A 15,685-nucleotide genomic window follows, 5' to 3' on the forward strand; every position below is an offset into this window, starting at 1 on the left:
GCAGAAATAGATGTTTTTCTGGAACTCTCTTGCTTTTCCGATAATCCAGCAGATGTTGGCAATTTGAACTCTGGTTCCTCTGCCTTTTCTAAAACCAGCTTGAACATCTGGAAGTTCATGGTTCACATATTGCTGAAGCCTGGCTTTGAGAATTTTGAGCATTATTTTACTAGCGTGTGAGATGAGTGCAATTGTGCAGTAGTTTGAGCATTCTTTGACATTGCCTTTCTTTGGGATTGGTATGAAAACTGACCTTTTCCGGTCCTGTGGCCACTGCTGAGTTTTCCAAATTTGCTGGCATATTGAGTGCAGCACTTTCACAGCATCATCTTTTAGAATTTGAAATAGCTCAATTGGAATTCCATCACCTCCACTAGCTTTGTTCGTAGTGATGCTTTCTTTCTAAGGCCCACTTGACCTCACATTCCAGGATGTCTGGCTCTAGGTGAGTGATCACACCATTGTGATATCTGAGTCGTGAAGATCTTTTTTGTACAATTCTTCTGTGTATTCTTGCCACCTCTTGTTAATGTCTTCTGCTTCTGTCAGATCCATACCATTTCTGTCCTTTATTGAGCCCATCTTTGCATGAAATATTCCCTTGGTATCTCTAATTTTCTTGAAGATATCTCTAGTCTTTCCCATTCTATTGTTTTCCTCTGTTTCTTTGCATTGATAGCTGAGGAAGGCTTTCTTATCGCTCCTTGTTATTCTTTGGAACTCTGCATTCAAATGGGAATATCTTTCTTTTTCTCCTTTGCTTTTCGCTTCTCTTCTTTTCACAGCTATTTGTAAGGCCTCCTCAGACTTCCATTTTGCTTTATTCCATTTCTTTTTCTTGGGAACGGTTTTGCTCCCTGTCTCCTATACAATGTCACGAACTTCCGTTCATAGTTCATCAAGCACTCTGTCTATCAGATCTAGTCCCTTATATCTATTTCTCACTTCCACTGTATAATCATAAGGGATTAGATTTAGGTCATACCTGAATAGTCTAGTGGTTTTTCCTACTTTCTTCAATTTAAGTCTGAATTTGGCAATAAGGAGTTCATGATCAGAGCCACAGTCAGCTCCCGGTCTTGTTTTTGCTGACTGTATAAAGCTTCTCCATCTTTGGCTGCAGAGAATATGATCAGTCTGATTTTGGTGTTGGCGGTGATGTCCATGTATAGAGTTTTCTCTTGTGTTGTTGGAAGAGGGTGTTTGCTATGACCAGTGCGTTCTCTTGGCAAAACTCTATTAGCCTTTGCCTTCTTCATTCTGTATTCCAAGGCCAAATTTGCCTGTTACTCCATGTATTTCTTGACTTCCTACTTTTGCATTCCAGTCCCCTATAATGAAAAGGATATACAGCCTTGATGTACTTTTTGGGTTTAGTTCTAAAAGGTCTTGTAGGTCTTCATAGAACTGCTTAACTTCAGCTTCTTCAGCGTTACTGGTCGGCACATAGACTTGGATTACCATGATGTTGAATGGTTTGCCTTGGAAATGAACAGAAATCATTCTGTCGTTTTTGAGATTGCATCCAAGTACTGCATTTTGGACTCTTGTTGACTATGATGGCTACTCCATTTCTTCTAAGGGATTCCTGATCTGAGGTAAATTCACGCATTCAAGTCCATCTTAGTTTGCTGATTCCTAGAATGTCGACGTTCACTCTTGCTGTCTCCTGTTTGATCACTTCCCATTTACCTTGATTCATGGACCTGACATTCCAGGTTCCTATGCAATGTTGCTCTTTACAGCATCAGACCTTGCTTCTATCACCAGTCCCATCCACAACTGGGTGTTGTTTTTGCTTTGGCTCCATCCCTTCATTCTTTCTGGAGTTATGTCTCCACTCCTCTCCAGTAGCCTATTGGGCACCTACCGACCTAGGGAGTTCATCTTTTGGTGTCCTATCTCTTTGCCTTCTCATACTGTTCATGGGGTTCTCAAAGCAAGAATACTGAAGTGGTTTGCCATTCCCTTCTCCAGTGGACCACATTCTGTCAGACCTCCCCACCATGACCTGTCCGTCTTGGGTGGCCCCACATGACATGGCTTAGTTTTATTGAGTTAGACAAGGCTGTGGTCCATGTGATCAGATTGGCTAGTTGTCTTTGATTGTGGTTTCAGTCTATCAGCCCTCTGGTGCCCTCTCTCAGCACCTGCCATCTTACTTGTGTTTCTCTTACTACGTTGGACATGGGGTATCCTTTCACGGCTGCTCCAGGAAAGCGCAGCCGCTACTCCTTACCTTCAACATGGCGTATCTCCTCACGGCCGCAGCTCCTGACCTTGGACGTGGGGTAGCTCTTGCACCACGCAGCTGCCACTCCTGCGCCATACAGCCATCATCTGCATATCTGAGGTTATTGATATTTCTCCTAGCAATCTTGATTCCAGCTTGTGCTTCATCCAGACTGGGCATTTCACATGAGGTACTCTGCATATAAGTTAAATAAGCAGGGTGACAATATACAGCCTTTATGTACTCCTTTCCCAATTTGGAACCAATCTGTTGTTCAATCTCTGGTTCTAACTGTTTCTTCTTGACCTGCATACAGATTTCTCAGGAGGCAGTTAAGGTGGTCTGGTATTCCCATCTCTTGAAGAATTTTCCAGAGTTTGTTATGATATACATAGTCAAAGTCTTTGGCATAGTCAATAAAGCAGAAGTAGATGTTTTTCTGCAACTCCCTTGCTTTCTGGATGATCTAATGGATGTTGCCATTTGCTCTCTGGTTCCTCTACCTTTTCTATATCCAGCTTGAAGTACTTGGAAGTTCACGTTTAATGTACTGTTGAAGCCTGGCTTTGAGAATTTTGAGCATTATTTTACTAGCATGTGAGATGAGTGCAATTGTGTGGTAGTTTGAGCATTCTTTGGCATTGCCTTTCTTTGGGATTAGAATGAAAACTGACCTTTTCCAGTCCTGTGGCCACTGCTGAGTTTTCCAAGTTTGCTGGCATATTGAATGTAGCACTTTCACAGCATCATCTTTTAGAATTTGAAATAGCTCAATTGGAATTCCATCACCTCCACTAGCTTTGTTCGTAGTGATGCTTCCTAAGGCCCACTTGAGTTCACATTTCAGGATGTTTGGCTCTAGGTGAGTGATCACACCATCGTGATTATCTGGGTCGTGAAGATCTTTTTTGTATAGTTCTTCTGTGTATTCTTGCCACCTCTTCTTAATATCTTCTGCTTCTGTTAGGTCCATACCATTTCTGTCCTTAATTGAGTCCATATTTGCATGAAAAGTTCCCTTTGTATTTAATTTTCTTGAAGAGATGTCTAGTTTCGCATTCTATTGTTTTCCTCTGTTTCTTTGCATTGATCACTGAGGAAGGCTTTCTTATGTCTCCTTGCTATTCTTTGGAACTCTGCATTCTGATGCTTATATCTTTCCTTTTCTCCTTTGCCTTCCACGTCTCTTCTCAGCTATTTGTAAGGCCTCCTCAGAAAACCATTTTGCCTTTTTGCATTTCTTTTTCTTGGGGTTGATCTTGATCACTGCCTCCTGTACAAAGTCATGAACCTCCGTCCCTAGGTCTTCATGCACTCTGTCTATTAGATCTCATCCCTTGAATCTATTTGTCACTTCCTCTGTATAATCATAAGGGGTTTGATTTAGGTCATACCTGAATGGTCTAATGGTTTTCCCTGCTTTCTTCAATTTAAGTCTGAATTTGGCAATAAGGAGTTCATGGTCTGAGCCACAGTCAGCTCCTGGTCTTGTTTTTGCTGACTGTGTAGAGCTTCTCCATCTTTGGCTGCAAAGAATATAATCAATCTGATTTCGGTGTTGACCATCTGGTGATGTTCATTTGTAGAGTCATCTCTTGTGTTGTTGGAAGAGGGTGTTTGCTATGACCAGTGTGTTCTCTTGACAAAACTCCACTGGCCTTTGCGGTGGTTCATTTTGTATTCCAAGGCCAAATTTCCTGTTACTCCAGGTATCTCTTGACTTTGTACTTTTGCATTCCATTCCCCTATGATGAAAAGGATATCTTTTTTGGGTGTTTGTTCTAAAAGATCTCGTTAGTCTTTATAGAACTATTCAACTTCAGCTTCTTCAGCATTACTGGTAGGGGCATAGACTTGGATTACTGTGATATTGAATGGTTTGCCTTGGAACAAACAGAGACCATTCTGTCCTTTTTGAGATTGCATCCAAGTACTGCATTTTGGACTCTTTCATTGACTATGATGGCTACTCCATTTCTTCTAAAGGAATCTTGGCCACAATAGTAGATGTAATGGTCCTCTGAGTTAAATTCGACCATTCCAGTCCATTTTAGTTCACTGATTCCTAAAATGTCGATATTCACTCTTGCCATCTTCTGTTTGACTACTTCCCATTTACCTTGATTCACGGATCTAACATTCCTATGCAATGTTGTTCTTTACAGCATTGGACTTTACTTCTTTGACCAGAGGGTGTTGTTTTTGCTTTGGCTCCATCTCTTCATGCTTTCTGGAGTTATTTCTCCACTCTTCTCCAGTAGCATATTGGGCACCTACTGACTGGGGAGTTCATCTTTCAGTGTCATATCTTTTTGCCTTTTCATACTGTTCATGGGGTTCTCAAGGCAAGAATACTGAAGTGGTTTGCCATTCCCTTGTCCAGTTTAAGATCTCTCTCTACCTTAAATAGATATTTTTGAATGTGAGATATTGATAAAATTTCAATTTTCCCCATATGGTTACTCACATGTTCCAGTATCATTTACTGAAGTGTTCTCCTCAATCAAAGATTTAAGTAGTACATCTGTCCTGTTGTAGCTTTTCATGTATGTGTGGGACTGATTTTGGGCTTTCTATTCTGTTCCTTTGGTCAATATTTCTACCCCTGGCTTAATAATACAATGTCTTAATTACTATTGCTTTATTGTAATTTTTGACATCTGGTAGAGCAAGTCATCACACCATATTTTTTCAGAAAATCCCTGGTTATTTTTTAGCCTTTACTCTTCCATACACATTTAAAATTCAGCTTGTCAAGAGTCATTAAAAACCCTAGTGGGAACCTGCTGTATAGCACATGGTGCTCAGCTCAGTGCTCTAAGATGACCCAGATGGGTGGGATGGGGTGGGAGGGAGAGAGGTCCAAGACGGAAGGATATTTGTATGCATATAGCTGATTCACTTCTTTGTATAGCAGAAACTAGCACTATTGTAAATATCCATGCTCAGTCGTTCAGTTGTGTCTGACTCTTTGTGATCACATGAACTGTAACCCTCCAGGCTCCTGTCTGTGGGATTTTCCAGGCAAGAATACTGTAGTGGGTTGCCACTATGCCTCAATAAAAACAACAGCAACAAGAAATCCTGCTGGAATTTTGACTGAATTGCATTGACTCTCTAGGTTATTTTAGGAATAATTGACACCTTTATGATATTGAATTCCTTCTTGGGAATAACCCTAAATTTCCTTTAACCTCTCTGCCTCCCTGACATTGTTCTGCTAGAAATCTTAGGTGACTTTTGTTTGCACTTTATACCAAATCAATAGTCATGTTCTCTTGGTTCTGCTTTCTAAATATGTCTCTCAAATCCACTTCCTTTCTCTATTTCTCTGGTCATTAGTCCTAATTCAGAACATATTTTTAGTTTGCTTGACTTAGTATAATAGTCTTATAACTCTTCAAAGTTTTTATCCCCAGAGTATTGTGTTTAGAATGTAAATATGCCTTCCCTGCAAACCTTGAGAGGATGACCACTACTTTCTATAGTAGTGAAGGAAAGAGAGGTGGGACATCAGCTGAAGGAGAAAGCAGGAGGAAGTGAAGATATGTTCATTTTAAAGTAAATGTGATGGAAGACTGTAGGGAGTCAAGGAGACAATGGAGGGGCACAGATTCAAAAGTGGAAGGAACTGGCAGGCTTCTATGGGGATGGAGTTGGGCTCAAAGGCACAGCTTAAGGAGTTAGCTCTGAGAAGAAGAAACCATCCAAAGGCAGGAGAGAAAGAGATGGAAATGAAGAAGATAGAGGGACTTTGAAAATTAAAAAGGAGGGAAACTGAGAAGTTGATTGGTGTTTTTTCTGTAGCAAGGTCTTGTGTTTAATGTTGAAAGTCTCTCAGTCGTGTCCGACTCTTTATGACCCCATGAACTATACAGTCCATGGAATTCTCCAGGCCAGAATACTGGTGGATAGCTGTTACCTTCTCCAGGGGATCTTCCCAACCCAGGGATCATACCCAGGTCTTCCCTCTTTGCAGGCAGATTCTTTACCAGCTGAGCCACTGAATGTTGAGATGGACTGTAAATATGTGGCAGAAACCAAGGGTGGGTACAAAGGACACTGCATATACAAGTTAAACCTCATTGTTTCTGTAGCAATTTCATGTCATTAAGTGGGCTAAAGAGTCATAAGCATCTGCATTTCTATATGGATTAATACACAGAGTCACTAATTATGAAAAGCTGTCTTTATCTGGGAAATTGAATTTTTGTCATTAATGAATTTCAACTCTTTTGGCGGAATAGTTTAAATGGGTAATTTTTGATGTTAGTTTATTCTCTCGTGTCAATGGAACCTCCTTGAGAGCACAGCAGAACAAAATAAAGGGTGATTAAAAGTGCCTCAGAGATTGTCAGTAGAGAACTTTTACTACATAACAGCTGGCCAACATTCCCTTCAGGAGACTTACTAGGCAACTGGTCATAAACTGGTCTATAAATTGAAGTCTGATTGAAGAGTATGAGAAAATACCCTTTAGAATTTAGAAATTAGTCTTGTATGGCTCTATTTCATAGATTAAACACACATAAATTTTCACAAAAAAGAAAAGAATTTAGAAATTACAGTTTCAAAAGTCTATTTGTGTAAGCCTACTTACATACCTGCTTAGAGGCCAGGCACGTGGGTAGGTCAGACTCCCCACCTGGGTCCTCGCTCGCCGTGCACTGACAAGATCCATGTCTTTACCAGATCTGTGTGTCCTCATGTCAAATGAGAGTAAGGCTGTGTACTCAGGATTCCCTTTACTAGGTAGGCTGCCACGTTAAATAAATATAACAGAGAAACATGACCTTCCCTCACTCTCTCTTTTTTTAAATCATTATAGGAAGCCATGAGAATGTTTAAAAAGGCATTGGATCTCATTTCTTCTTCTGATAAAGGACTGAATCCCTTAGCAGCTTCAGCAGACTGTCTGTATCACTTGGGTCTTTGTTACATGGAGGAAGGCAGCTTACAACTGGTATTTTGTGTATTTAAGCACATAAGTTTTTCACGGTTTTAGAAATTGTTTCCTTACATTCAGTTCCATTTCCAAAGGCCACCTAAGCAGTGAGGGACTAGACCAGAGCTTCTGGTAAAGCTTGGCTTACTATAGTCAGTCTGCACACTGTAAAACCTACTACGTTGTCTTATTTATTCAACACATTTTATTAATGCTTGTTTGTCGATAATATTCCAAAGGCTAATGTGTGTTTCCCACCAAAGCAATAAATCTAATTGTAAGAAATTATTATAGCAAAATAATTTCATCACTTAGTATAAATTTACTTACCACATTGTCAGTACGTTGAGTGTATCAATGTCATGCAGGATAAATGGAAAACAATGAGGACACTGATTTCTCTTATTGACAACTGAACAATTAAAATCAGAGCAAACTGGCTGTTAAGATGGCCAGGTTCATTGAAAACCAGTTTATTCAATTATTAAGTATTTATCTATTAGGTTGGTGCAAAAGCAATTGCAGTTTTGGACCTTGAACTTTAAATCATTATTAGCTAGGCTCAAACAAATCCTCATTTTTTTAAATTTAATTTTATTTTTAATTGGAGGATAATTACTCTACAACATTGTGACAGTTTCTGCCATACATCAACATGAATTGGCCATAGGTATATATATATGTCCCCTCACTCTTAAACCTCCCTCTCACCTCCTTCCCCATCCTACCCCTCTAGGTTGTCACAGAGCACCAGCTTCTGTGACTGGTGCTTCTTCTTCCTTATCAAACACATCTTTATTAATCAAAATAGGAGCCATTATAATCAACATATTTTTGCCGACAAGAAATGTTTATTTATTCCTGTAGTGTAAAAATCTGTGCTTCAGGATTTGATGAATTCTTGGAAAGCATTTTCTGCATCCTGCTGGTTGTGGAACCGTTTTCCCTGCAAAAAGTTGTCAAGATGCTTGAAGAAGTGGTAGTCGGTTGGCAAGAGGTCAAGTGAATACGGTGGGTGAGGCAAAACTTCGTGGTGCAACTCTTCAACTTCTGAAGCATGAGTTGTGCGACATGCAGTCGGGCATTGTTATGGAGAAAAACTGGGCCCTTTCTGTTGACCGATGCCAGCTGTAGGTGCTGCAGTTTTCAGTGCATCTCATTGATTTGCTGAGCATACGTCTCAGATGTAATGGTTTCACTGGGATTCAAACAGCTGTAGTGGATCAGATCAGCAGCAGAACAGCAAACAGTGAGCATGACCTTTTTTTGGTGCAAGTTTGGCTTTGGGAAGTGCTTTGGACCTTCTTCTTTGTCCACCCACTGAGCAAGTCATTGCCAGTTGTATAAAATCCACTTTTTGTCCCAATCTGATTGAGAAATGGTTCGTTGTTGTGTAGAATAAAAGGAAGATGACACTTCAGAACAACGTTTTTGATTTCGAGTCAGCTCATGAGACACCCACTTATCAAACTTTTTCACCTTTCCAATTTGCTTCAAATGAAGAATAACTGTAGAATGGTTGACGTTGAGTTCTTTGGCAACTTCTCATGTAGTTGTAAGAGGATCAGCTTTGATGATGGTTTTCAGTTTTCGTTGTCAACTTCCAGTGGCCAGCCACTGCACTCCTCATCTTGAAGTCTCTTGTCTCCTTTGCAAAACTTTTTGAACTACCACTGTGCTGTACATTCATTAGCAGTTCTTGGGCCAAAAGTGTTGTTGATGTTGTGAGTTGTCTCCACTGCTTAATGACCTATTTTGAACTCCAATAAGAAAATCGCTCAAATTTGCTTTTTGTCTAACATCATTTCTATAATCTAAAATAAACATAAAATAAACAGCAATGAGTCATTAGCAAAAAACATAAAGTGAGAAATGTGTATTAAAATAACATAATGTAACCACATTTATTTAAGAATGTATTCCAATATCAAATGGCAAATTTCAACAGTGAAAAAACCAAAATTATGTTTGCACCAACCTAATAATATTTGACTATTTTATCGAAGTCTCCATTTCAAAATTTTCACTGATATGATAAATACGTAAATAACGTATCATTAGCTCTTTTTGAATATTTCACAGCTACACAGACACACACACAGACAGACACACCCACACACCATTCCAGTCCTTATATTCATAGGGGTGGATGGGGTCCACCTGTATCTTTATAACTTTAAAAGAGAATTGCAGTTGATTAGTTTTCCATTAAGAAATTACAATACATATGAGATTAATTACAAATATTTTTCATGTTCTTAGTCCTTTGGACAAGCAGGGGAAACCTAGTTTTGCTTCACAATGTTAGAAAAAACTTTGGAGTTCTTTTGTTTTGAAATTTTGTAACTATGTATCTGCTGGTCCTCATGGGAAATAATAAATACTAATTGTGATTTCTTTGAAGAAACACAATAAGACACATAATGATTAAAGTCCTCTTAGGGTCCCTCGGAGAAGGCAATGGCACCCCACTCCAGTACTCTTGCCTGGAAAATCCCATGGACGGAGGAGCCTGGTAGGCTGCAGTCCATGGGGTCACTAAGAGTCAGACAAGACTGAGTGACTTCACTTTCACTTTTCACTTTCATGCATTGGAGAAGGAAATGGCAACCCACTCCAGTGTTCTTCCCTGGAGAATCCCAGGGATGGCGGAGCCTGGTGGACTGCCATCTATGGGGTCGCACAGAGTCGGACACGACTGAAGTGACTTAGCAGCAGCAGCAGGGTCTTCCCTGGTGGCCCAGTGGCTAAAACTCAGTGCTCCCAATGCAGAGGGCCCAGGTTTGATCCCTGGTCAAGGATCTAGATCCCACATGCTACAACTAAAGAGCCTGCATTACCACAGCTAAGACCCGGTGCAGCCAAATAAATACATAAATAAATTTAAAAAATTACACCTCCAAAAGTATTGTAACAACATGAATTATGTAGACTTTAGTCTGTGAATAAAGGAATCTGTAAATTATAATAAACCTGGGTCATTCATATTTTTTGGCTCCACAAGGTTCACTGGGAAAAACATCTTTAAAATGACCAAAAAATAAAAACTTTTCAAGAATAGTTATATACTGTAATGTATTAACTTTTTAACTAATGTATGCTACTCACTGAATGATTTGCTTTTTACCAATATGCTCTTCTAGGCTTTTGATTCTTTTACAAAAGCTGTGAAAGCAAATCCTGATTTTGCAGAAAGCTTTTATCACCGTGGGCTTTGTAAAGTCAAACTCCATAAGAGTGGCTCGATCCTGGATTTTAATCGTGCGATTACCCTTGATCCAAAACATTACCAGGTATTTAAATGGGTGATTGCTCTGGTTTGGAGAGTGTATTAAATTTGCTAATACTATTAAATCTTTAAGTGTTGTTGTTATTAGTTAGTAACAGTTACTTTTATCTACTTTACAGCTGTTTTAATAATCTATATATTATCTGTATTTTCCATTGAACTGAAAATATGATTTCCAACAGGGATATTATATAGGTAAAAGTGCTTTGTGAATTTTAATGTATATAAATTTGTTAATATTTTAATGTACCTATTAATCATTATGATTTTATATACTATATTATGTAAATAAATTCATTTACTTCTTCCTTTGCTGTTACATTGTATCCTGCCTTTTAAGAGACTATAGAGACAATATAAAATCCAATAGATGAAACTCCATTGGATCTTGATTTTAAAAGTGTATGAAATTTGAATATGGATGAAATATCAGATGATTTTAGGGAAATACTATGAATTTTTTTAGATATACAGTGGTAACGTGGTTGTGTAGGAGTATGTCTTCTTCAAAGGAGATGTATACTGAAAGACTTGGGGTGAATTTTTAAAATGTCTACAACTTATTTTCAAATTGTTCAGAAAAAATTAGATAACAACAAAATCACAAAATGTTAATAATTATTGAATCCAGGTGGTAGGTATATGGGTGTTCACTGTACTATTCTTTGAATATTCTGTGAGTTTGAAATTTTCTTAATAAAAGAGTGACAAAAAGTTTGATTTATATCATCTTTGGATGGCATAAATTTGTTCCAACTACAATATATATTTTGGCAGAACTGATGCTTTTACTGAAATAATCTGTTTCCTCTTTCTTCCTCTCTTTCTCTGAAAAGGCATATTTAAGTCGAGTAGCCTACTATGGTTTGAAAGGCAGATACTCCAAAGCGATCTTGAGTTGTAATGAGGCCATCAAAATTTACCCTCAGAGTGTGCGTGCCTATGTCTACAGAGGAGTTCTGAAATACTACAGCAGGGTAAGGAATTTCCTACCTTAAGCTCTGGTATTTTAGGGTGTGTGGCTGCTCGGATGCCAAGGAGGGACTCACTTCCCCTTTCTCTCTGTGAAAGGAGAATTGCCATGGAATGAGGCAGAACTACATAAAAGGTGTTGCACTTTGACAGAACATCAAAAGGGATTTCAGTTAATGATTTTTCATAAAATAGTGATATTTATTTGTGACATTTATATTTTAAATGGCATTAATTATATATTTTTATTAAGGAAATAGTATTCATTATAGAGAATTTGGAAAATACAATGAGGAATAAAGAAGGGTTAAAATCACCTGATTTCCTACCATCAGATGGTAATTCCTGAGAGCATTTTGGTGTATTTCATGTAGTCTTTTTTTCCTAATAAAATATATACTTCTAAAAACTGGGACTGTGCTACTTAAATAATCTGTGTTGTGCCTTGCTTCTTATATTTAATCATTGAAGATGATACCAGTTTTAATGACTGCATACTATTCCATCAGTATATTTTAACCACTTTATTGTTGGGCATTTGGATTGTTTGAATTTTTTTTTTATTTTACTATTTTAAATAATACACATAGAAGAAAATCAAAGGTTATGGTTCCTAAATGGATATTACTGAATTAAAAAGTGTGAGCAATACTGTTGATGTCTAATGGTTCTTGGCATATTTTTTCCCCCTATTTTTCTTTTCTGACATTTCTTTGTAGATATTTCATATGAAATATGAAATATTATTTTGCAAATAATACCTTAAAACAAAGGTAAGACCTTGCATTACCTGTATATTCTGTGAAAATTACTGTCTATAAAAATGGATGTTTATGTAAAGTTTAAAAATAAAATAAAATTTTAAAAAATGGATGTCTAAGTTATCAGGGAAGCATCAAAAAGAAGCAAAAGAGAATGTGGGTAGAAAACATGACAATTACGTGATATGACAGTACTAGAGACAGAAGCAAGCCAGCTCTGGTGAATGTTTGTTGGGTGAATTAGCTTGCTTCTCTTTTATCCGTAAGAAATTAAATTTTTTGCTTGCTGTATAGCAACAGGGGTCTTCCCAGGTGGCGTTCGTGGTAAAGAATCTGCCTGTCAATGCAGGAGACCCAGGTTTGATCCCTTGGTATGGAAGATCCCTTGGAATAGGAAATTGCAACCCACTCCAGTATTCTTGCCTAAAAAATTTCACGGACAGAGAAGTCTGGCAGGCTATAGTCCATAGAGTTGCAGAGTCGGACACAAGAGAGCAACCAAGCGCACAGATACATATAGCAACAATGGAAAAAAGAGAATCGTTAATAGTTGTTTGTATATTGAATTTTATTTGCAAATGAGAAAAACTATAATAACAGTTCCTACCAAGGGACCTTCTTAATTAATTCTGTAAAAGATTAGCTTGATGGTCTTAATTTCACGGATGATACACAGAATGATTAAATGTGTAGTCCCAAAACTCCGATAGAATCAAGAATTTATTTTACAACTAAATTTAAGTCCATTATGATGAACTCTTCTCACTTAATTATGTTTTCTTTGTAGAATTATAAACTAGCGATTACAGATTTAACTACAGCTATCAACATGGATAAAAACAGTTATATAGCATTTTATAACAGAGCATTATGTTACACCAAGATAAATGAACTTCAAATGGTAAGATTTGTAAATATATTTAAAGCGTATTTTCTTATTATTTCTGTTACAATTTTAGAAAAATAATTCCTGTGGAAATACACACAAAACTTGAGATGCCAAAGAACCATGTTAAAGAATATTTAATTTTTTGCTAGTGCTTAGCAAATTTTCATATACAATCTCTGCAACGTCAAATGAAAATTAATTTTATAATGCTTATACAAGCATTTAAGGGCTGTGTAAACTAACACGTGTTACATGTTTCTCGTTTGAGAAAAATGTTTCCACTGATAAATTGTGTGTAGAATTTTTAAGCAGTGATCACTAGCAATATTGTTTGCTTCACAATCTCAACATTAACTAGAATAGCCTGGGGAGGTATTTTGTTACAATGCTCAGACCACAGATGCAGCAGGCAGTTTTGAGTGATGGTTTCCAGCTCAGAGACCATTTTGAAGCCTAACTGATGGTTGAAGCAAACCTTTTTTCTCTATTTATCCTGTTCCAGATTCTACCTGTGCAAGCCCTTTTTTATATTTTTGAATCTTACTCCATTCTCCAGTCTCCCCTTGTCAATTTTGTCCTTTTCCAATCAAGATTCCTCACGGGGGAGCAGATCAGTAGTTTCTTGGTGTTCTGCCCAATTTCTTGCTTCCGTTTCTGCTATCCTCCTATCTCCTCTTCCTTGTTTCTATCACTTCATTGTTGATGATGGCTTCTTTTAAAAGACTGCATTGTGTTCCCGGGTGTTGTGTGCGGATACACTCCCTCAATTTCCTTAAAACCTGGAAAGTTAAATCTGTTTAAGACATTTAGAAATTTAGTGATTTATTTCCTATGGAAGAAAAAAGTTGAGAAATATTGTTTCTGTCTAAACGGATATAAAATTGCCGATAACTGGATTTTCAGGTTTCCTCCAGAAATGTTGACAAATGAATAACTAATTTTAACACAGGCTCTTGTTACCATTCTAGGAGCCAATTAAAGGATCATTTATTAGAGTAACCTGCACAGCAGGTATCTTTGACAGCTTCCTCCCCACCCCTATCCCTGCCTTTTCTGGGTAACCCTGAACTTGCAAACAATGGCCGGGGTCTGGGCAGGGAAGTACTATTTTTGTTATGTCTGATTGGTATCAGAGCTGGTGCTCTATGAATAAGGAAAATGAAAATCTATGTAAATGGAAATCTAACTAGAATAAGAACATATTGGCTATTTTAGAGCGGCCTGGTACCCAATGCTTTTCATCCAATGGGCTCATTTTACAGATGAAGAAATGGAAACAGGGAGACATTAGAAACACATCCAAGTCACACAGGGAATAGGGACCTATATCGGCGTCCACAGGTTTGTTTGCTTCTGGTTAACAGTCTTTAGGTGGCTTTGTGAAACCATCTGACCTCCAGCACGTGGACCGGATGTCATTTTATTGTGTCACCTCCTCCCTTTTGTCTCCCTCCACCTGTTTCTCAGCGTTCCTGCCATAACAGGACCAAGCAAACACAAGTAATTTTGTGCAAAAAATGCACTCCCAAGATACAGTTTCATAAAAACTAAGAAAAGGTGAAGTCTGGTTCCTACCCCCTTATGTTAATAAAAGTAGTAACCGTTATCACCCATTTTGGGCTTATTGTGTGATAGGCACTGGGCTAATGCTTTACCAACATTCAATCAAATATTTTAAGGACTTCCCTGGCAGTCCAGTGGTTAAGACTTCACCTTCCAATGTAGGGGGTGGAGATTTGATCCCTAGTTGGGGAGCTAAGATCCCACATATCTTGGGGCCAAAAAACTGAAACATAAAACAGAAGCAGTATTGTAATAAATTCAATAAATGGTCCATATCAAAAATCTAAAAAACCAGTATTTTAAAGTGGACTTCTATAACAATATGTTATTAATATTCCATTTTTGTGGATAGGAAAACTGAGGCTTAATGTTAAGTAACTTTCCCAAGACTGAAAGTTTAGTAACAATAGTAGAGACAAAGCACAAAGCCTGCTCATTGTGACCTTCATGAAATCTAATTTCCAAGGTTTGTTTCCTCTTGTGTTATATATTCAGCTACTTAGTAGATTTCTAAGGCATCATGATATATACACAGGTTTTAATTATGTGATTCCATGATAGGAAAATTGCAAACATTCTAGTTTTGTTTTACAAGTGTTACAAATTATTTTTATAGCCTGTCAGTGTTTATTTATAGTTATTCTACAATATACATATAGGATGTTTAATTGTACAATTCTTTTAGATGTCGAGTTCCCCATCACAAAACACTAGAGGAGAACCACTAACTAAGCAAATAGTAAAATACTATTTATTTGCATTTTCATTTAGCACATGCTACGGGCATATATGATTTGGCCCTTTTCTGATGAAACCATATGGCTCTTTTAGGCAAAATGTTCAGAAGAAAAATGTTCAGAGTTAAGAGATTCAGCTCCAACTGATATTTGGGATACTCCTAGTACCTGGTACAGAGGAAAAACCTATTTATTAAATGAAAAAAAAAAGATAAGAAATGGAAAAAGGTCCTCTGAGATAATTCTCAGCTTAGATTATCTTTAAAAGAGAGAATATTGCAGTAATTTTCCAACAA

The 15,685-nt window shown here is 37.7% G+C and overlaps 1 protein-coding gene across 6 annotated transcripts in view; it reads left to right on the forward strand.

Moving 5' to 3' along the window:
- TTC6 (tetratricopeptide repeat domain 6) overlaps window positions 1-15,685 on the forward strand; it is a 201,541-nt gene that overhangs the window by 151,876 nt on the left and 33,980 nt on the right. For 5 of the 6 annotated variants that reach the window (XM_024982079.2, XM_010817188.4, XM_059879346.1 and 2 more), the window contains 4 exons: window positions 7,062-7,196; window positions 10,322-10,471; window positions 11,304-11,444; window positions 12,988-13,101. In XM_024982079.2, coding sequence (XP_024837847.1) covers window positions 7,062-7,196; window positions 10,322-10,471; window positions 11,304-11,444; window positions 12,988-13,101 — 540 coding nt within the window. The remainder of the gene's footprint in view (window positions 1-7,061; window positions 7,197-10,321; window positions 10,472-11,303; window positions 11,445-12,987; window positions 13,102-15,685) is intronic. The other variant, XM_024982078.2, reaches the window with a different exon arrangement.

Source organism: Bos taurus, chromosome 21 (genome assembly GCF_002263795.3).
Source record: "Bos taurus isolate L1 Dominette 01449 registration number 42190680 breed Hereford chromosome 21, ARS-UCD2.0, whole genome shotgun sequence".
Lineage (NCBI taxonomy): Eukaryota > Metazoa > Chordata > Mammalia > Artiodactyla > Bovidae > Bos > Bos taurus.